The sequence below is a fragment of the Athene cunicularia genome (genome assembly GCF_003259725.1).
Source record: "Athene cunicularia isolate RWA chromosome 3 unlocalized genomic scaffold, athCun1 chr3_part1, whole genome shotgun sequence".
Taxonomy (NCBI): Eukaryota; Metazoa; Chordata; class Aves; order Strigiformes; family Strigidae; genus Athene; species Athene cunicularia.
The window spans coordinates 50931238-50954425 of NW_020799097.1; the positions used below are offsets into that span (position 1 = coordinate 50931238).

The following is a 23188-nucleotide window of genomic DNA, read 5'->3' on the forward strand; positions in this document are numbered from 1 at the left end:
CCGGGGCGGGGCTGAGGTAGCCGGTGGTGGCCACCTGCCGGCACGCAGCTGCCCCAAGCACACGGAGCGAACCTGGAGGCTGTACTTCACGTCAGCGGTTTGGTGTCGGGATGGTAAGCCGTTCGGCTTTTCGGGGTCTGGTGGCGACTGGAGGATCCGGTGGTTTTGGTGTATCCAGGTCTGCTTGCGTAGATCAGTGTTACCCGGTGGGCTTTGGTCAGGGAGCTTGGCATGATGTACTGAATGTTTGGAATGTGTTCATGATGTCCCTGTCTCCAGTCAAAGGCATGCTTAGCATATGCTATTTGTCTTTTCCTTGTTTAGTATTTCTCAGTAAATCTCCTGTTGTGTATATTGGTAAATTAACCATCCAAAGATCTGAGTTGCCAGTAGGCAGAGCTGCCTTTCCTGAAACAATGAACGGCCTGTCTTGTGTGTCCCGGTGTGTATATAGAGACTATACACCACGAGCTCAGGGGTAGTGGAAGCTGCATTTCTGCCATGCCAGAAGCACTGCAGAATACACGTTTAGCTCTGACCTGTTGGTGTAATGAGGTAGTTGGCTCGTGTAACTTTATGACTTGAGAAGCTTTTTTGAATAATGTGTTTAACATGGAAATGGTGATGTGGTTAAACAGTTCTTTGAGATTTAGTGGTGTAGCAGATACCACAAGGTAACAACTTGTACAGTTGATGTCCAGGCAATCCTTGCAAATCCTGGCTGAAATATGTGCAGATGATCTGTGTAGGCACTTCAGCATTCCTGTCGTGTTTGACTTCAAATGTGAAAGATTCCAAAAGTACTCATTTGACTTTGCATTCATATGCTGGTGTTGGAATATGCAGTTCTAGTTTAGAGATGGCATTCTGCAAATGCTTTCCTCATTGACACATTCATGCTCTGGTGTTCTGCTTGTCAGCTCAGGCTTACGTTTACAAAACTGCAAACTTAATTTTTAAAATGCTCAAGCGCATTTAATGTAACTGCAAAACAGGTATTGTGACGGTTCCTTTGTATGGTTTAGATATGGCTGTAAAGTTTTAATAGAGTAGATACAAACTGTTAACAGTTAAACATGTGGTCTTTAACACGGTTTCAGAGCTGTGAGCAAGCTTTGAAGGCCTTTGTGTTAATTGGCTCTTAATACAAGATGTCAACTGAAGCTGTGTACTTTTTTGGTAGGAAGCTGTTACATGTCTGAAAATTGCTTTTAACCTGTGCCCAGGAGTAATTATTATTGCTACGTTGTTGCTAGCAAGAAATGAAGTTTTATAAACATTGTCTTCCAGAAGATGGTCAGATTAAATTATTTATTGCAGTTGATAGATGCGAGTGAACAAATTCTGAAGATGGTATATCCCACTATGCTAGTTCTATGAAGGCAATTGAATAAACTGTGTTGAACAGGACTTGAAATCAAAGCTGAAACTCTAGAACAATAGCTAAATTAAAATCAAGTTGCAAACCAGTTGAGCTTGCCTTTTGTATTGTAATAGCTGCTTAGTGAAATGTGAGCCATTCATGTGCTGAATGACTAAACTGGTGTTCCAAGCTAAAAACTACATTTGGTGTGCTTGCTAGGGATTAGATATTTTAAAGCCTTTGCTGGATATCACCAGTGAAAAAGGAATAAAGTTCAAGAACTGATGCAATGAAGAAATTTCTCACATTTTTTTCCTCCCATGGGCAAATGTGCTTTCTAGAGAAGAGTTTGGAAAGGTGTAAAGTATTTCAGAGAAGATCTGTGCTTATCAGTACAATCAGTAGAGGTCCCCACTAAATACTTAAAAGTACCGAACATGGGCTTTACTTTGCTGTTAAAATTTGAGGGGATTTTGTTCATTTGCTCATCACTTCTGTGAAAAGGTCTTGTGGTTAAAATAGTGGCAAGCATCTGAAGATGCCTGCTCGTACTCAAAAGTGGAATGAAGTTAACGTTTTTGTGGTCTCGCGATAATTTGCTTTCACTTTAGTTCATGTTCTCAGTATGCTTTCTGAAGCATGTTTTTAAAAATAGCCTTAAACTATGGGTAAGAAAGGAGGGTTTGATGAAAACATGATGAACATGCTGCGAGTCCTGGAACTGTGTGATGACAGAGTAGTGCATTCACTATCCCCACAGTAAAAGAAGCTATTTATTCCTTCAGATGATGTGCAACTGTTTCCCATCTCAAGGCTTAGCATGATCTTAAATGTACACAAGTTTGAAGCCACAGGTTAATGATGTGAGTACTACGACTCTATCTCAGGCTTTCAACACTGAAGAATACTCTGAAATTAAGCTTGTTTATGGACCTCCAGTGTGCTTCCTATTTGTTGGTTATGTAGACACACCAGTAATTGGAGGAAAATCAGTGCAGTAATGAGCAGTATGGAGTGATACTGATGTGAGATTCTCGTCCTGTGCTGCACAAAAACTAAGCACCAATATAGTCAAGCATCTGATACGAGTCCTGTATGTACTTGCTTTGTACTGCACCCTATAGCCTGAGTCAACTCACTGCTGCACCTCTGCCACTTCCCCCAGTCTGAAGGACTGTAGCAGTGTTATCTGCCTGTTTTCTCAAGGAGGCTGGGCCACAAGCCCTATTCTTTTCTTGCTCCTGCAGTGCTTTGCAACAAACCAATGTAGAGCATCTCTGTCGAGACTGGGAGGAAGGCAGGGTAGGCAAGATTGTGCCAGGATAAGGGCTTCTATCACTGTGTACTTGCCAAGCTTTTTTTTTATGTGGAGATAAAAGGTAATCTGGAGAACTTTTATGTAAGAATTCAGTCTTACCCTTATCAAAATTGATATTCAATTTTAGCAAACAAGTTCAAAATTACAGGTAATTCTCTGAACTGTAATTAAAGAATAGTTTCACACAGAGGGAACATGCCCTTTTACACTTACTACTGCTATTACTGACTGTGATACTGCTTGTGGGAAGTTAAGACTTTTTCCTACCTTACCACTGAAACTGGTAAATAATTTGCTTAGTCCCTTTCTGTCAAAGATCTGTTCCCTTAGTGAGACTCCATAGAGCATCCTATTAAAATATGTAACTACTAGTATGTTCCTAAAAGGACTTTCCTAATGGCTGTTTATGCAGTCAGGAGAACAGAAAGATTTGAGGCTTGTGGTTGATACTTGCTGCCTTACAGCATGTTCCTTCTGAAGAAGGTTACACTGAAACTTGCCCTGAATGTTGCCTGTAAGTCTTGTTGAAGCCCTGATGTGGCTACTGGGGCTCTTGCCTCCTTAACCATCTTGGGGTATGGTTTGACTTTAGATCTGAGAGAATTAGGAATATGCATCGAATATTTTTGGATGTAAAGGATGGAGTTACCATTCCATGTATACTGCAGTAACAGTATCTGCAACAGGAGAAATGCAGCCTTTAAAAAAGCTACAAAGTGGCCATCTTTGTGCCATTACTGGAATATCTTTGTGTCATTTGGGAATGATTGTGTTTAATAATTGGCTCAGGACTTGGGGAGGAAGTATTTTGTGAGGAGTACTGCTTGGAGTCACTTTTGATGTGGGTGCAATTTTCCATTCAGGTGCTTGTCTTTATAATAAGTGCATGTCCCTGGAGAGTTTAAGTTTAAGATGAGAGATGCAGTCTTTCTGTATATCTGTGTTCAGAGCATAGAGAGGGTGTGTGGTTTTTGTGCATTCCACAGATACTGCTGAAGTAAAATTATCAAGTTGACAGTGCCTTGTGTCTAAACTCAGGATGTGAACATAGTTCAAGATAATCTATTTTAACAGTTTATGAACTTATGATTCTAATAGGAAATAGTTCATGTGCAGCTGTCTGCAGAAAAAGCTTGTGACTTGTGTAGTTGGTATTGGTAGGAATTTGCCCACTTAACTGTAGCCTGCTAATGAGGTAACCAATACATCTATTGGCCCCTAAGAATACCTAGGAGGTGACAGGTGGGAGAATAAAAGGTTGCTCTGCAGTTGAATGCTTTTTTTAAAACAAGGTCTTACAGTGAAATACCAAGATTAAAATACTTATTACTTTGATTACTGCAGGCTTGACAGCTGTTCTATTTCAATGAAAAGCTGTGCAAGAGTATGTATACAGCTTAAGCTGTCTTTAGGAATTCCATATGTTTTATTTCTTAAGAATTCCTACCCTAGTGCAAAACAAGTTTTCCTCCCAGTGGTGTCTGGGCTGTTAGTAAGGTGTACTGTTAGTGCAGTGGTGGCATGGTATACTTGTGGAGGCTGTTAATTGCTGATAGGAACAAGTTCTTGATGTTCTTTATCTCTTTAAATTGCTGTTAGCCCCTTCCCAGTCAGCCTGAAACAGCAGTATTGCGCTACTGCTTGACATACTTGACTCCTGTGTTAAGAACCTGTTTTACTCTGAAGGTGAAGGCTCAGAGTAGGCCAATAATCTGCATCCAAAAGTATGGTTTTATCCAGCAAGGAAAACTTGATTCAGAGCTCATTCATTCTTTTTTTTTCTCAGAAATATGAAATAAAGGAGTAAACACAATGGTTTGGAATTTGGTTGAAAAGGACTGTTGACTATTAGTTTCATGATACACTTTAAGCATAAATTAAAATACTTCTGATAGGTTTTCCATACTGACATACCTGGGTGGCAGTTTGAATGGAAGTTACTTGCACTCTGGTGACAAGTCTGTGCTGATAAGGCACTAAACACTGCAACACAGGCATAGGAGTAGAATTTTTTTCTTTTGGCATATTCTGCTAATCAAGTATAGAACAAGTAGCTTCCTACTACTCAAGCCTGGGCAGTTTTTCACACTTCAGTAGATGTATTCTGTTTTCACTTGGTATTCTCTGAATATGTTCAGCCATTTAAGATAGATGGTGTGCTTGGGAATGAAGTGAGTAATAAGCCTACATAAGAGTGAGGACTTGGTCTCCAATGCATTTTTGGTTTGGAGTTCCAGTGGATGCAGGTCTGCTGCAGAACTTAGCTTACCAGTGATCCCCATGAATGATACTCTTGGCTTGAGTATAGGAAAGCAGTTGCCAGAGCATTTGGGGTTATCCTGACATCTTGTTATGGGAAATTATTTAGGAAATAGTAATGCAATCCACAGACTTCCCATTGAAGGGGAAATTTTGAAGAGCAGAAGCCCATGATAGCATTTTATTGAGAGCTAGTCTCTTTGGTTCCATTTTTCAGTTGGAGGTTTTGCTTCCCAGGTAAAACTTCACTCAGTTATGAAATAAGAAGTAATGTTCTCAAGTATTTCACAGTTACTAACTTTGAGGATTTTTAATTAACCGAATGTGATTAGCTGCAATACATGTACTGATAACTATTTAAATGCTCTTTTTAGGGTGGATTTTTTTGTTTCAGGTTAAGTGAGGGTGGATGTTGCTTGACTCTAGTAACAATTATATAGATTAAAGAAAAGAAATACAAGAGTTAGACTTCTGGTGAACTTGGTCGTCTTGGTACAAAGTTGTCCCAGATGTTCTTCCTTAGCTCTGCTTTAAACAATGGAAAATGTCAAATACTAAGGTCATCTTGTTTAAATAGATTATATTGAGATCAAATCCAGCATGCTAATGGACTTTCTATAGTTTTCTGTGCTTAACTTTAAAATGCCTACAGGTACAGGCCAGTATCTCTGCAAAACTTCTCCCTAACATAGCCAAGTCTCATCCTGGGTGCCGCAACCCTTTGAGTACTACTTTATGCATGCTTCTGGATCAAGCCTGATGTCTTGTATGTTTCTCAACTTGTAGGCTTATTTCCTTAATGCTACTCTAATCAGATCAAATGAACTTATCCTTTATTCCTGTAAAGGCTGAATGCATGAGCATTTAGCATATGCTTAGCTATGGTTTCTGTAGTGGAATAGTGAAGAATCAAGTGAAATTGTAATACACAAAGGTCCTGTGCAACTGTGGATTTCAGCCAGAGTACCTAAATACCAACTGTAGTACTAAGATTAACTAGGAACTATTTTGAATGGTAGGCTTTGGACTTAACATGCAATATTGTATTGTTGGTAGTATGCTGTAGTGATCCTTCACTGTTGGACTTCAGCTGCAAAATTGTTACATCTTCCTTTGCAAATGTGATTGAAATTTAAATGAGCCATTTTCCTGAAATGTCTTCATGGAACTGCACTACAGTGATACTTGTAGAAAATTCTCATTGGTCTACATAAAGCTGAGGTTTTGGCTGCCTGACCAGGAAAGAAACTTGTGAAGGTTGATACATATGCTCTTGCAAAGCCTGAGATAGTTACATACCCATGAATACTGAAGCAGGTACAAAATCAGATTTGTAGTAATGTACAAATGGGGTTACTGCAGCTCAGCATCAGGCAGTGTAAGGGAATTCTGCCTCAGCTTTCGTAAATGCTATGTCAGATGCTGGGTGTTTCTTTAATGGCGGATAAAGTATCAGTGGTGCTGGAATGATTTGAACAAATTAAGACATTACCTAATTCAATTTACAGGAAAAGTATAACAAGATATTAGAGGGGAGATAGTAAGGCTGGCAAATTTATGCAGGTGTGCTGTAGCTTCCAGAGAAAAAGAAATCCTCCAGTCCTCAGCAAAGTAGTGTGATGTCTAGGAACATTGAAAAACCTGGTAAATGCAAAGAGTGAAATAGTTCATAGTATACCTATTTTTAAGACAGACATTTGCATTTTCATCTAAACTTGAGTATCAGGAGCTAAGCTAAAGTCAGTTAATGACAGAACTGTAGAGCTGAAAAAATGTGTGGGACTTTATATGAGCATTAAGAACAAGCTGTTTTTTTAATTTGATATGCAGATTTGAGTGGTCTGTGCTGTCATGTATAGCTGCAGAAGAGTATTTCATCAGGGTTCACAAACTGGGGTGGTAGGGAAAACCCCACTTTGATTTTAAGTATCCAGTTGTATCACTGATTTCAAATTTGTTCAGATGTGCACTTAATTGTGAGGGATTTTAAGATGCATAGGATTCTCAAACTCTTTTAATAGCTTCAGGCTCATCTAAAAAGAGACTGTAGTGGGAGTCTAAGTTTTAAGTGTGTTGTTCTAGTCGACTCCTCTAAATATACTGCTTTACTGTCATACACTTTAAAAGGGAAGATCCCCAAGTATTAGTAGGAAAGATAGAGTTCAGTTTCAGGAGGCATTCTCAAGTGAGGGAAGAATTAAGGCATTTATTTGCTGGGGTGTTTAGAGAAGTGAAGAAAATCTGGATATATATTTTAGTGATGCATACAGCAGAATCTAGAACTTTGACTTTGCAGACTGACCAGTTTTCTAAGGAGAAAGATTGATGGCTGCTGGAAGAACCCTGATGGTAGAATGAACAGTGAGTGCTCTGTCCTGAAGTACAGCTATAGAGCTTTTACAGTGTCAAAGGGAGAGAGGTCTGAGTCCTGTGGTGGGATTAGGCTGATGGTTATATGGGTGTCTGAGCCAATCTAATAGCTTGCTTGGTGAAGAAAATACTGCAATACTTCATGCTTCCAACTTCAAAAGGTCCTATAGTTGTTCCAGCTCTACTGATTGGCCAACTTAGTTTGGGGCAGGTCTGAGCACAAGAGGCAGCACAAACCAGCTAGTGTAATATGCTGTAGGAAGGGAGAGATGGGAGAAGTAGGGCAGTTGTCAGTCTTGAAGCTGTATCTGTTACTGTCTGCTTGATAGCAAATTTAATGTTGGATTATACTAATCTGGTGTAGACACAAGGCTGAAGTGACAACCAAAGTAGGCTTTTGAAAGTCTGTCACTTCTTGTGAGTACTTTAAAGTTTTGGGGCTTAATTTGAAACCTTTAATTTTTTTTTGGTCAGTTTCTCTATATAATCCCTTTAATAATCTCAGTAAAGAACTGACATACTAATCTTCTACCACTATACTAAAATCTAGCACTGTAGCTTCAACTTGCACTATATGAAAATAGTTCTGTTCATTTTCTTGGAAGTAAATATTCTAAAATATTTGCTATAAGTCTTCTATAATTTCTAGAGTTAGAAAGAATTCTGTGATCCTGATTGATCAAAGAGGAATTCAGGTAATTGAGAGGTATTAGTTTTTCAGGCTGGTTTTCAATTAAATTATAAACTTGACTCTAAGTTGGACAAATAAAACACAATCGTTTATTGCTCTAGTAATTGCCAGTGACTACTGTGAAGTACATGGAGATCGAAAAGCATACTTTGAGTTAACAATGAATTTTATCTTAGTACATGTGGGATGCAGGACTTAAGGTTATCTTGTCTTGCCTAGTTAGAAGCTTGGGGTTGCTGTTTGACACTTGTCCTTGTGCAGCAGATTACACTAACAGATCTTGAGGAATACTTAGCCATTAGGAGCTCAGAATTGGATATTACTTTATTATGATACACAATTCCTGTATAAAAAGTCTTTGCCTTTCGTGTTCTCAGATCCAGCAACTCAAGAGCTGTAGTCTTGTTTGGGCTGTACTTTTTACCCAGAGTCCCAGAAAGCTTCAGTTTAACCTGTTTGTGCTCTTCTATACTTTCTTCACAGGATTGAGTGGGACAAACTTCTGGAGAATGTGCATTGTTTGATCATAAGTGTGACAAAAACTGACAAGCAGGAAGCTTATGTACTCAGGTAAGCCATTAGCTTATTCTCTTAGTCTGGAAGAGGTAAAAAAGTTAGCTGTCATACGGGATCCATTTGGCTCAGAATCCAGTCTGGGGTTAAGATTCTGCTGTTCATGACTAGAACTTGCAGGGGTCTGCTAATCACAGTACTGTGGCTTCTGTTCACTAGTGTAAATGTCTTCATAGTCATCAGTGCTTGTCTTTTTTCTTTACCTAAAAGGATTAAGGACAGAGCTATGGTGTTTCTGCACCTGATCACTGAATTTTGCCCAGGGGTAAATCAGTCTCCCCACTTAAGAGGTTTAGGATTACTTCAGCAGAATAGTGCATGTAGGTGTCACTTTTAGATCAGCAAAAACTCTTATCAGTAGATCAGCTTTAACTCCAGATAATGCAATGAAGTGGAACAACTCTTGCAGCTGAGCTAAGGACATCTGTAAAAGTGTGTAGCTTTCCTGAAATCTTGGAATTTTTGTTCAGCAGTTAGTTGTAAGGACACTACTTTTGCCATATGTTTTTCATCCTGCAGAATACTTTCATGCTTTTTCTATGTGAACTTTACAGACACATTGACATTCTCTGTTTTACTTCAGATGACAAAAACTGAAGCTTTTGTACTCTAAAAGACTGCCTTGAGGGCAAGGTTGGTTTAAGAGCAAGCTAGTCAGAGAAACTGTGCTGAAGTCTCATTTCTGCAAGCTTCATATTAAAACAAGATTTTGAAAAGATCATAACTAGTTACAACTGTATACTGGATGAAATATAACCTTGACTTTGAATTCTTAAACAGTATTCCAAACTGAGTTATTTCTGCAAGACTTTTATTACCATTGTTCAGTTACTTGGTGAGAAGATACCTGTTATATGTGTTAAGTGTTCTGGATGTAGTATCAATGCTTATCTCCAGTTCAGTGGGACTGTAGTTAAGTATCTGACTTAATAGTTTATGTATAGTTAATTCCTGCATCTTATGTGTAAGGCATATCTTACGGCTGCATCTACTCTCTCATTATGATACTTCCTGTTTCTGTGGACAGGTGCTGATTTACTGCTTCCCTAGAAGTTGCAGCCAGAAAAATTTATGAAATTCTGTTAAGGCTTTTGACTTTTTTAGTTCACTTCCTCATGGGATTTTTTTCAGCTGAGAAAGTCAGATTTCAAGTTTGACCTTGTTCTGTCTGGGTTGAGAAATTAAATAGTGTGTCTCTGTGCCCACCTCACAGCATGTTTGTATTTCTTAAATAGTTGGAGTATATGTAGTGCTTGTAGTAGCTCTTTTCTTGTAGTGTGGTAGCTGTGTAGTATCATGCTTGCACCAGGTATTTGTTTTGGGAGATCAGCTCTCAAATATTAGCTGAAATCTATTGGTTTGGTCCATTTGCCAAGCATGTTTATGTACCATATGCTGAATGTTCACTTATGCTAATGCAGTTGGTTGGGATGAGAACCAACATCTTAACCATTCTCTCCTGGCTTGTTGTGTTTATAGAGTATTAATATATTTTTAACACTTTTTTTTTTTCAGTGAGAGTAGCATGTTTGTCTCCAAGAGACGTTTCATTTTGAAGACGTGTGGTACCACCCTCTTACTGCAAGCACTGGTTCCCCTGTTGGAGCTTGCTAGGGAGTACAGTGGGTTTGACTCAATTCAGGTAAGGTGCCAAAAATTCTACTTCTTCCTTAGAATGTATAAAAAGCTTTTTACTAATACTTAAAATGAAATGATTATTAAATATTCTGAAACTTTCTTTGCCATTTAAGTATGTTTTCTGTAAGGGGAAGATTATAATGATGAGATTGCTTGCTCTGCTGCAGGATTTAGCCTTCTATTTGTCTAACTTACAGATGCTGAGTTAAGATTACTTACAGGTGGAAGACTTCCATATCTATGTTGTCACTGCTGAAGTTGCTGATGTTTTGTTGTGGAAAACAAATTTGGAAGCTGTCTTCTGGAGCTTACAGATTAAGCTAGGAGTAACCATATGCCTCTGAAATGGAAATACAGATAGCAGTGTTTTGATAATGAAGACTTAAATCCTGTGGAAGCTTATCTAGATAAATGCAAGCATTTCTTATTTTTAGATTTAAGGTGAATGCATATATTCAATATCTAAGATGCACCTTCATTTTTTCAGAGCTTCTTTTATTCACGTAAGAATTTCATGAAGCCTTCCCACCAGGAGTACCCACATAGGAATTTCCAGGAAGAAGTAGAGTTCCTTAATGAAATTTTCCCAAGTAAGTTCATGAAACCAGCAAAGTTGCACAGCCTGTGTGAATTGTTGATGAGAAGTGACAACCAGTACAATATGTACAGGCTGCCAGGCCATTCATTCAGCAGTCCTTGTGGTTCTGCAGCCAGCACAGGCTTTGGCTGCATCAAAATCAAAAGCTATAAATACTTTCTGGATTTCTGACACTAACTTGCTAAGATCAAAATTTAAATCATACTAGGCTTGATACTTGGCACCCTGCCTTAACTGAGGTCATCTTCAGACTTTCAGTCTACAGAACTAACCCTAAAAGCCTCATTAAAAATGTGGGATAGTAATTTAAAGTAATTAATACACTGAAGAAAAATGTATGTGTAAAATACAAGCTTTTCTCAGAAAAGTCACTGCACTAAAGATTGAATTTAAACATTTGATAACAATATAAAACTTTGCAAGAGTAACTTTGAATTTTAACTACTGGCAGAAAGGTTTTTTTGAAGTAACATGGAAGCTGTAGTACTTATGAGTTATTTGAAAATAAATGCTAATTGTAAAATCATTAAATAGATGCTTAAGGGTACTAGGGTTTCTTTCTCTGCCTAGCTAAAGCTTTAATTGGAACTTTCTGCTAGTAGGCTCTGAACTGGGGTGTCCAGATGACATTCCGAGGGAGCCTGTTTTTCTGATTGTTGGCTTTACGTTCCTGAAGTCAGATACCTGGTTATTTGATACAGATACGGGCTGTATCAGTGAACCTCTTGGTGTTCTGTGAAAGACTTCTAGTATCTTTAAATATGAAATGAAGCTAAACTTTTACCTAAAGGATCAGCTGTGGTACATTAACTGGAGACTTTTTGTCTTGTCTAGATGGAGCAGCTTATTGCATGGGGCGTATGAATTCTGATTGCTGGTATGTATGTGAAGACTTTGAAATCTTGGGGCTTACAGCAGAACTTTTAGCTTGGTGCTGGTAATACTACATATGATTTGTATTTTATATAGGTACCTGTACACCCTGGATTTCCCAGAGAGTCGGATATCCAATCAGCCTGATCAGACACTGGAAATTCTGATGAGTGAGCTTGACCCAGTAGTTATGGACCAGTTCTACATGAAAGACGGTGTTACTGCAAATGATGTCACTCGTGTATGTTTGCTTGAAAACTGGGCATTTTGGGGAATGGTGGAAATCAGGCAACAAAATGCTTCACTTATCATTTCATACAGGATTTGCTTTGTGGTAGGAAAGATCTTAGAAAATATCAGGCTAATGTTTTGGGGGTAAAACAGATTTAGTTCTAGAATGTTTTGGGAAACATAACTTCACATTTTCAATGACCTGAATTTAATCTATTGAAAGGCGTAGTTTGTAGTGCTTTGAGTGATTGGAAGCTTATCTTCTGAAAAACGGAGAAATGGGAATAAAACCACAGTTGACTAACTTCCATTGAAGGATAGAGATTACAAGGAGTAAGACTTAGACTGAAGATAACGAATGCCAAGTTAATGTAGATATCAAAATTAAGGTTAAATCATGGAACTGTTTGGTTATGGGGTGTGGGGTAGATTTAAGGTCTAAGCGCAACTTGGTGGCATTTGTCTCCTTTTCTCCTTTTTCCCAATGGAACAGTCCTGTGACAGGAACAAGTTTCTGACAAGTACATTGATTTCCTATGGCTTTCCATCTTAAGCTTTGATTATCATACTGTATTTGCATTGAGATTGGGCTCTATCTCAGGTACTGTGTGGGAAACCTGAATGCTTGGGATTATACTTCATTCTAGAGTATGAAATAGTATATTCTTACTCTGGAGTAAATGTAAGCAGCCTTCCTGTTGTGGATAGTGGTTGAACAGGAGTTCAATTTTTCTATTAGTTGCAGAAGAAATTATGTTTTAGAATTCTAAGCCATTCCCTTGTCTTGAAGATATGCAGCTTGGTTCTGTAGGAAGCAAAGTATCTGACTAGCATGCAACTTGTCATTCAGTCACTTACTTGGTAAGTGACAGGATGCACAGATGTTCATCCGCAGTGGTACAGATTATAAAACTGACTTGTTAATAGGAGAATTGTGGTGTCCTGTCCCCTAAATCAGTGTTCATTCTGCCTTGGACTTAAATCTAAACAAGTGTAAGGATGATGATAAACTGAGTGGTGTAATCTTCTATTTCAGATGAGTGGAATTCGTGACCTGATACCAGGTTCTGTTATTGATGCTACAATGTTCAATCCTTGTGGGTATTCAATGAATGGGATGAAATCGGATGTAAGTTTTCCACTTACTGATAATTAATGTTAAAGTAACTAGTATTTATTTGGCAGTAATACTGTGTTTAATTTTTTCCAGGGAACTTACTGGACTATTCACATCACTCCAGAACCAGAGTTTTCTTACGTTAGTTTTGAAACAAACATAAGTCAGACCTCTTATGATGACCTGATTAGAAAAGTTGTAGAGGTTTTCAAGCCAGGAAAATTTGTGACAACCCTCTTTGTTAATCAGGTGAGCTTTCTTTTATTAGCTTGTCAGCTCCTGAAATAACATGTAGACACAAACAAAACAAGGCTAGAGGTTTGTTTTTTTTTTACTGGAGTGTTAGCTGTTTCCAGTTTGCCTGTATATTTGGATGGTAGTTTCTCTGGGAAGTAAAAATACTCTTATCACTTTGGCACCTACTAAATCTTCAGAAAACTTAAGAAATACTAAGATAAGGCAGCCCAATCTCAGTATTCTAACAGCTTTCTGTGCAGTTCTGTATGGGCATGAATGCTTTGGCATTTTTCTGGATTTGGCAGCAGCTGTCAGTTGTAGAAGTGCTGCTGTTAATGGTGATGCTGCCAGCTAATCATAGAGTAGTTTGGGTTGGAAGGAACCTTTAAAGGTCATCTAGTCCAACCTTTTGCAGTGAGCAGGGTCATCTTCAACTAAATCAGATTGCTCAGAGCACCATCCAACTTGGCCTTGAATTTTTCAAGGGATGGAGCATCTCCCACCTCTCTGGGCAACCTGTTTCAGTGCTTCACCACCTTCATTGTAAAAAATATCTAGTCTAAAACTACCATTTTGTAGTTTAAAACCATTACCCCTTGTCCTATTGAAACAGGCCCTGCTAAGAGGTTTGTCCCTGTCTTATAGGCTTCTAAGTACTGAAAGACCACAGTAAGGTCTCCCCAGAGCCTTCTCTTCTCCAGGCTGAACAACCCCAACTCTTAGTCTGTCCTCATAAGAGAGGTGTTCCAGTCCCCATAGTGGTTCATAGAAAAGCAATACCATACTTGGGGAGCAGAATCCTTGCTTGGGATTGAAACTTCCCACAGCACTGTCAGGCATGGGTTTGAAGTATGTTTGTAACAGTATCACAGGAATCACACAAAATACATACTGTGCTAGTAATCTCTAAATGCAAAGTTTAAAAAAGTAACTTTCACTTTTTTGTTTTCTAGAGCTCTAAATGTCGTACAGTGTTTTCTTCTGCCCAGAAGATTGAGGGGTTTAAACGTCTTGATCACCAGATTGCCCAATTCAGTGATTATAATTTTGTTTTTACCAGTTTTACAAAAAATCGCCAGCAACAGCACAGTTGATTAAGAATGAAGAAAAAGCGCAAAAAGAAATCCCATATAGAAGGTGGTGGTTGCTTTCTAGTTAATGATTCAGGGGGCCATGCTTTCCACTCCCACCACCTTGTAGTTGTGGAAAGCCCTAGGTGTAATCATAGTATAACCATTTTGAATTGTATGCATTATTATATCAAGGAGTTAGATATCTTGCATGAATGCTCTCTTCTGTGTTTAGGTACTCTATGCCACTCTTGCTGTGAAATTGAAGTGCATGTAGAAAAATCTTACTGTATGAAACTTTCCAACACTTGTAAAAATGATTCAGGTAGAATTACACACAGTATAGTTTTTCTCCAGGTATCACCAAAAATTCCCCACAGACAAGGCTTTCGTCCTCACTAGACTTTAGCCTCAACCTACTCACTGGGGACAGTTCTCTGTTAAATTGTCACTCTGTGTTGTGATTTCAGTCTAAAACAGTTTTTGACAAACTTTTATGATTTCTAATGAAACTGATTCCTAATTAACACTTTCATGTTTGGAGAAAGTTCTTAAAACAGTTACAAATTGTTTTGCTACTACAGGTGGTGGTTGATTTGTTTTTAAATCAGACTGATGTTTCATGCTCTAATAAAGCTTATAGGAATTTGCTCAGCTATACTGTAGCAGTGGGCTAATGCATTGGTCTTTCACCTTTAGGAACTTGGGTATAGGTACTAATGCAGGTTAAATTTCATCTTACCTTAATGCTCATTTATCTGTCCACATTCCCAAGCTGTCACACTGCTACATGATGGCAGAATTTGAAGAAGGTCCAAGTCTTGACAGGGGAAGAGCTGAGTCAGGATGAAAATGCTTTGCCATGGTTGTGTGGCAGCTTTGCAGAGTGCTAGTTCATAATGGCACCAGACATTCTCTTTCCTAATCACCAGTTATGTCAGACTAAGAAGCTGGTGCTCTTGAGCCCTGGCAGGTAGATCCAGTGAAGGAGTGGAATTTGCCAGTCTGGGTGTGTTGATTGGTTTGGATTATTCTCAGTAAAACCTGTGATCTACCACTTCTAACTGTAAAGAGTGCTTCTAAACTGGTCCAGTGTCAATTCATTTTGTTGTTCTGAGCAAAGCTAATGCCTCTATCTTGTGACAGTCCTGTGACATTGTTGTGCATGTGACTTCTGTTGTATTTGAGTGTTGTGACTTCATCTGTTTTTTCCTCCTAATTACTTAAGGTGGTTCCTCTTACTGTGACTTGAGGGCATTAAGTGAAGGCATAGAACAAGAACTGTCTGGGACACCTGGACAGAAGTGAAGTAGAATGCTATTCATAGGGCATGAATAAGTGTGTAATTCAAAGTCACTTTAATGGGTATTGACTAAAATGCAGGCTTTAAAGAGCTGGCACATGTTCAGCTATGTTTGCAAATACTGGGATTTTAACAGCTGTGAGACCAGCATATTAACTCTGAAATTGAGATTTTTTTTTTTTCCCCTCTTGTCCTTGCAGTGTTTTGACTCTGGTTTGACACAGTGTTTTTTTGTTCCTTCTGTATTTATAAATGAAGCACTTTTTCAGTGCTTCTAAACTAAAGTCTGCTTGGTTAGAAATCAAGTGGTTGGAACATTTTTTAATTTTAAGCATATTGTTGATGTTCTTTACCAATGTTATCAATTACATGCTGTAAATGGCACTAATGCTTTTTGGTGTTAATACTGAGGACCAATATTTCAGTGGTTTTTTGTTCTTGAACGTTGTCCCAACTGACTTGACATTTGTTGGCTTGAGGTCCTTTAAGTAGACTGAAGATCCCTTTTCAAGTAATACTGAAATACACAATTTACAAATAGAAGCTTAAGCCTTGGCTATAAAAATGAAAGCTGTTGAATGGATTACTGAACTATCTAGGGTGATCAGGATGGGGGGAGTATGGTGTTTATAATTTCTGTGGTGTTAGACTTTGATCATTTAAAAATATCTGTACCACAACTTAATGCTTCAATAAAAGTTCGCTTAAATTGTTTGTAGTGATGATCCAGCAATTCTACCCTTCATGCTCTTCATGCTTTTTGATACCAATGGTTTAATTCTGAAAGATTTGTTTCTTGTCCTAAATTACCTTACTTTGCCCTTGTAGGGGGTGCATCTCAAATGTTAACATGCTGGTAGTTTAATATGAGATGGCATGTCAAAGGAAGCCAAATGAAAATGTTATGCTGTTCTTAAGGCTACACATTTGTCTAAATGAACATACACAGCTTTGAGATTTGCTGTCTTCCTCTAACCTGTCTTTTTTTCCTTCAGCACTAAGTATTTTAAATATTCCTCTGAATTAAGACAACTTTCAGGTTTTACATAACAAACCCTGGCATACATTTATGGTACTTAAGCTTAGACTGACTTTGAGAGTTCAAGGTGAAGTTTGTCTCAAGATAAAGTAGGCATGTACTTAATCTGGATGGTAAGCTAGATCAGAAGCTAGTGGCTAGGAATGTCACTGCTAAGCAGATGCAGTGAACATAAACTTCCTTAGTTCTATGTGATCAGTCCTACAGGAACAGCAGCTGCAGTTGAACTGTAACTGTGAAGCTCTAACAGTGCTGACATCCCACAAAGTCACCTAAGTAGGGAAAACTTGTGTTAGTGTTGAAGACATAATACATTTAAATTGTTCATGTCTCAATACAGGTTTCATTAGTCACCCAGAACCTATTCTGTCATGCTATACTTCTCGAATTGTGCTTTGGGTATTAAATAGTAACTTGTCCTAGTTATTTCAAGTACTTGACTTGGGCATTTTCAACAATGTCAGTCTTCTATGAAAAGAAGAAATTCCAAGAGATTTTGTCTGACGGTCTCAGCTATGACAAGTTAGCAGTAACCTACCTCTGAAGAACTGCTTTCTAGACTTGCCTCCAAAAAACTGAAGATTCATTGTAATTTTTTGTTGTATTTTAACTGGCTTTGAAGTTGGCAGGTTTCCTGTAAAATTACTTGTCATCTTCTCACTTTTCACCTCAGGAGTGTTCTTAATAATACTTTTCACTAGCCTTTCTCTCTTAAATGGTGCTGATAACTGCAGGAGAATATGGTATCTACATAGTTCTATCCATTATAGCAGCACAAATTCAAAGCTTGCTGTAGTCATTAGCTGTGTTAGATGCTTGTATTTCTTGTAAACCAGGGGAGGAAACAGAACTGGCTGCAAGTCCACATGGCCACTTAATTTCTGTGAATAAATCAGTGAAATAACCACTGTAAAGGGGTAGGAAAGGCTTTCTGTAGATATCTACTGTCAGATGAATCCCATCCTGTCTTGTGGGTTTGTGGTCCAATTTAACAGTCCCTAACTTGATGCCAACTCTGCTACAGTGAGCACATCTATTCCACTAACTACTACTATGAACAGAGACCTGTGTGGTCTGAGAGGAGGCTGCCTTAGTGAAGACTGAGGTTCAGGAGGTATATCAGTTTGTTTTCTGGTCTTAGGTCACCTGCTTGATTCATCAGTTTTAAGTGACCTTGGCTGGTTTAGTTTTGTCTCTGTGCCTAGTAAATGCTTTCTATTTCCCCTTGGTAGCCTGTCCTTCCTTCTGTTTCTTGTGGACTTTTTCTGTATTTGAGCTTAGTCTGGAGTGGTGAGTGCTGGGGTCACAGTTCTTTCAGAAAAAGGAGAGGAGTTCAAAGCTCTATAAGCTAATTGAAAGTCTGAGGAAGGAAGATAATGTTCGTAGTTGCAAAGCTGGAGGGTCTCATTTTAGACTCTGTGGGGATGGGCAGACTGTAGCTAGCATGATTAGTGCAGGCAAGAGGGCAAGGTGGTTTGTGTCTGGACCCCCCTATGTAGGTTCAACACAGGGTAGAAATAGAGCTGCTGGCACCAGTGCTGGTGTTCAAGCCATTTGAGTAGGCCTTAAAAGCCACCGAGTTCCAGCCCTAGGACTCTGCCCTAATATACTGATGCTAAAGATGAATCTGCTGGCACTGGGATCTGAGTGCAGGATTATTCTAGGAACAGGTACTGGCTGGCTGTCTCACTGCTGCTTTGGTGGTGCAGGATTACATGCTGGCAGAGGAGTCTTGATGCTTCTCAACTGGAGTGGTATAAACTCAAGTTTCCCTAGTGATAGTCCTAAAAGCAACTCCACTAATAAGGCTTGGAAACAATGCTGAGGATGTGTTCCAGAAGTGTGGAGTACTCCCTCCCAAGCTGTACAGCCAAAACTGAGTTAGAGGTGGAAAAAATTTGCTTCCAAACACATGATGGTAAATCTGAAGCCTGTTGAAATGTTAAAGTAGAGCCTGTGGCCAAAAGCTAGAAAGAGCAGGTCCTTCAGTGCTGACCTGTTAAGCACCCATGCAACTACAGTAATGACAATTCAGTATAAAATGTAATGAACAACTGAGGAACTGTGCTGACTCAGCTACCTGGAGCTAAGCGAACAGGATTCACATGTAAAGGAATGCAGACAATTACCTCAATGTTCTTAAATACATGTAAGTAAAAAATACTCCAACTTCAAATGCTTGCATAGCTGTGCTGTGAATGTACCTACAGCCCAGGACTTGGAAGAGAGTGCTCTCATTAGAGAGCTGCTGAGACAGGCATTTCCTGACAATTTGTTCCATTTGACTTTCAGTTACACAGTTAACTTCAGGTTAAGTTACACTTTCACTTCATCCTGCTTCATTTCATGCTGTGGTATTACTGGTGGTGTAGTCCATGGGGTATTCTGCATACTGCTTATGGTTCAGACAGGCCTCTGCTTTTTGGGGGAGATTGGACTAGGGGAAAAATTGCTTATAGTATTTGCTGTTGGTGTACTTCATACCCACAAGCACTGCTGAAAACAAGGTTTAGCCAAATTTCAAGTTAACCTCAATTTTTTTCTATTTCTTGTTATACATAGTACTTACAATACCAGAGCTGCTGTTATGTTAAATAAAATTAAAATGAAGCAGGCCCTAGAGAGTTGCTTCTGCAGCTGCCTGACAGTCATATCTTGATACAAATTTTACATTATCTGTAATATGCTTAGTTCTGCCTTGGGTAACTGCTATTAATTTTAAATATATGCATACAAGTACAATATGTGAAATCACATTTCAGAACAAATTCAGACACATGAATACCATAATCTCATCATTTTTCATTCCTGGATTAGCCAGAACATGAAACCACAATTCTGCTATTACTTCGTTCCCAATGTGCATGCTTTACCTAATCCCTAACTTTAAATGATGTAATTTATAGCATTGCTGTTATCTTCCCCACATTCTTTTTCTAGATTGAGGATTATATTGATTGTGTCAGTTCTAAATTTGTTTTAATACTTCAAAATATGCCAAGGCATCTGCCCATCTGAAGACATGCACTAGAACTGTTTAAGTCTGGAATGAGTCAGTGTGCCAGTACAAGGTTCCTGGTGCTCAGTGCAAACCCAGTTATCCCTGAGAGAAGTCAAACTGGATCTTTAGTGACCTTTTCAGATATGCTAAGGAGGGAGCAAGATGTTCTGTGACTGATACCCATTCATTTAGCAGCTCACAGGCTACTATAGTCTTAAATGCCACCTAGGACACAAAGTGCAACTTTTCCTTCCTTCCCTCCTTCTCTGCTATCCACTGAATTGTTTTGCTTGCTCTTAAAGAGTTCCAGAAACTTAATTGCAATAAACTGGAATTCAGGTACAACTATCAGACTATCTGCAATATGTAACCTAATACTGGCTGACTTGCAATGATGCTTAATTTTTAATTAGCAACATTTGAAGTTTTATATATTTAGGAAAAATTATTTTGACCTCAGAAAGCCTTAGAAATCCATCTGATTTTCAAAGTATTTCTGCACTGCTGATTTTGCTCAATTAACTGTCACATGTAATGCAATGGACTCATGTATCACCTGTTGAGTATATTTTGTGTAAATATGCAGTTGCTGGCACATCAAGGACTGTACACTCGTAAGCAGCAATGTGGGTTAGTTAATCTTTTTACTAGGGTAGTGAGAAGATTACTCCGATGCAAAACCCTAAGGCATATGCATGACAGACAAACCACACCCAGCTGTACATACCTATCTATGCTTTGTGATTCTCTGCTTCCATTTGAGCAGAAACAAAAGTGTATTGAACAGGCTCCTCAAGGTGAGCTCTGTAGTGCTGGACCTGCTTTTGAAGGCCTCACCAGCCAAAAATGGGTTCATTCTTTAAGATGTGTTATGAAAGCAGCTATCTCCTGTTCATAGCTTCTGAAATGGTTTGCTCTGAAGTGAAGCTTTCACTCTGGATACAGTGCTTAATCTCAGTGATCCAGTTTACAATACTCAATTTAGACATGACCAGTTACAAAATGAAAGTTACCTGAGCTGCTGGTAGCTTGCTTATAAAATATGCCTACTTCTAAGACACAGTAGACTGAAAATTTCAAATTCTAGAAGCTGTGTGGGAAAAGTATCTATTAGGAAAATAATGCTGCTGTTAATTTGCTCTTCAGTTTCCTACATGCTTGAGAACAACAAGTAGAAAACAAGGTGATACTCATTCCTTCAAAACCACTTATATAATTAAATATTTGTTCATTCCATGATCAGAACTTGCAGACACCTATGTGTAAACTTTATGAAGCCAAACCTTGTTCTCTATTTTAAATGAATATACTTATTAAAACTGAAAGAAACCACATTTAAACAGGTATTATGTAAAATGTTTTTTAAACTGTTGCATTTGAAGTAGCTCAGAGTACTCTCTGTGAAATCATGCACTCATTTAACTCATGTCTTATACTGCTATTGATTAAAGTGGAAGGGATGGGGCACTGAGTGGTCAACTGTAATGAATGTTTACTCTTGTAAATTCAATCCCAGGGAACTCATGGAATGTTTTAGATGAGAGCATATTTCATAATGGAATTGTAATTTGGTGCTACAGCCCTCAAAATCTCTCAAATTTCACATTAGTGTCAAAAGTAATGGTGCATTTTGAGGAAAATGATCCTTAGCAACCGTAGTTCAGAAATGTGAGGGGATTTTAAAACAAAATTCCCTAAGAATCATAGAACAGTTTGGGTTGGAAGGGACCTCAGAGATCATCTAGTCCCAGTTTTCCTGCCATGGGCAGGGATACCTTCCACTAGACCAGGTTGCTCAAAGCCCCGTCCAATCTGGCCTTGAACACTTCCATAGAGGGGGCATCAGCAGCTTCTCTGAGCAGCATATTCTGGTGCCTCACAGTAAAGAATTTCTTCCTTGTATCTAATCTAAATCTAGATTTAGTTTATATCTAATATTACCCTTTAAATCCATTGCCCCTCATCCTATCCCTATACTCCTTGATAGAGTCCTTCCCCATCTTTCCTGTAGGCCCCCTTGAAGTACTGGAAGGCTGCTATAAGGTCTCCCTGGAGCCTTCTCTTCTCCAGGCTGAACAACCCCAAATCTTCCAGCCTGTCCTTGTAATGGGGGTGTTCCAGCCCTTAACCATCTTCATGGCCTCCTCTGGACCTCATCCAACAGGTCCATGTCCTTATGTTGGGAGCCCCAGGGCTGGACACAATACTCCAGGTGGGGTCTCACAAGAGCAGAGTAGATGGGGAGAATCACCTCTTGACCTGCTGGCCACGCTTTTCTTGATGCAGCCCAGGACACAGTTGGCTTTCTGGGCTGTGAGTGCACATTGCTGGCTCATATTCAGTTTTCCATCCTAAAAAATAACAGCTTTTTGACTTAGAGAGTGAATAAACTGATAGAGTTACTATTAATTTTATTTAGCCACTTAAATGTCTACTGAATTGTAGAATAGAATATCTCAAGTTGAAGGGACCTTTAAGAATCATCAAGTCCAATTCCCAACTATTGAGCCACTAACACAGCTAAGCTACAGCATAGCTGTTATGCAATTGCATATTATATCATTCTGATAATGTTTTTTGTATTTGGTTATAACATGATGGTGTCATTTCACAATTAAAAGGAAATTGTGCAAGTGGATCAGTATATATGATCGCTGCTTTATAACTGCAGATACATTGATACAAGCCTCTACATTAGAAAGGTCCAGAGTTCTGGTTTGAGATTGCCAAGTAGCCATAGAAATTCAAGTTCTGACTCCACTGGTCTAAGTGCCACCTGTTAAATTCAATTGTCTTACTTCATGGGCAAAAATAAGGATTTGGTACTTGTTTTACACTGTTAAAAATGATACACCAGCAATGCTATACAAAAACAAGAGAAAACCAGCATAGGATTAAACAGTTGTTAGTTGCAGTTACAGGGCTAAATTCCAGCCTCTTTTGTGTGTGTATGCAGTCCTACTGTGCTCAGGAGTTACGCAGGTGTAACGAACAAGACAAAAAGTTCCAAGTCCATCTTTCTTGCTTATAAACTTAGAGCAATATGGTGCCTCTTCATCATCTGCTTCTTCCAGAAGAGGCACTGGCCTCTGTGCCTGCCAGAGGTTATTCTTTAAAACACACCATGTGACAGTTCTATCAACACACCAGTCACTGTAGCTTTACAGCCACCTCCAGTCCCTAGATTTGGATTTGTTTCTTTCAAAGAAGAACTTACTGTGTGTCTGTCAGCTCCACTAGACTCATCTTTAACAGCACATGATCAAGGTTCAAAAATATTTATCCAAATACAAGGTCAGTTTTCTAATTACGAAGTTAGCATCCAGGCTATAAAAAGGTAGAGAAAACAAGACTATACTTAACTAAGATTCTTGCTTAGCTGCACTAGTTATCTTGCAGCCAGAATCTCTTCACAGCCTAGACAGCAGTAACATACATTTTCCACACTATTTCAGGATGAAACTTAAGACTAACCAGAGGGCCTAAGCCCTTGAGGGCTATTCTCTA

General features: G+C 38.8%; 1 protein-coding gene across 1 annotated transcript; it reads left to right on the forward strand.

Annotated features, from left to right (window-relative positions):
• The first annotated feature begins 156 nt into the window (after positions 1 to 156).
• On the forward strand, positions 157 to 19777 carry AMD1 (adenosylmethionine decarboxylase 1). Its single transcript, XM_026844833.1, has 9 exons — positions 157 to 178; positions 8485 to 8571; positions 10090 to 10216; positions 10700 to 10802; positions 11645 to 11687; positions 11780 to 11924; positions 12951 to 13043; positions 13125 to 13280; positions 14222 to 19777. Exons 3-9 carry the CDS (start codon positions 10100 to 10102, stop codon positions 14360 to 14362), a joined length of 798 nt encoding a protein of 265 aa, XP_026700634.1. The 5' UTR covers positions 157 to 178; positions 8485 to 8571; positions 10090 to 10099; the 3' UTR covers positions 14363 to 19777.
• Positions 19778 to 23188: the final 3411 nt, after the last annotated feature.

What these genes read in the sequence shown, in the direction of transcription:
- AMD1 (XM_026844833.1), top strand. Translation starts at nt 10,100, where the DNA reads ATGTTTGTCTCCAAGAGACGTTTCATTTTGAAGACGTGTGGTACCACC. An exon ending in CGTATGAATTCTGATTGCTG is followed by an intron (nt 11,688 to 11,779) that starts GTATGTATGTGA and finishes TATTTTATATAG; the next exon opens with GTACCTGTACACCCTGGATT. An exon ending in TGAATGGGATGAAATCGGAT is followed by an intron (nt 13,044 to 13,124) that starts GTAAGTTTTCCA and finishes AATTTTTTCCAG; the next exon opens with GGAACTTACTGGACTATTCA.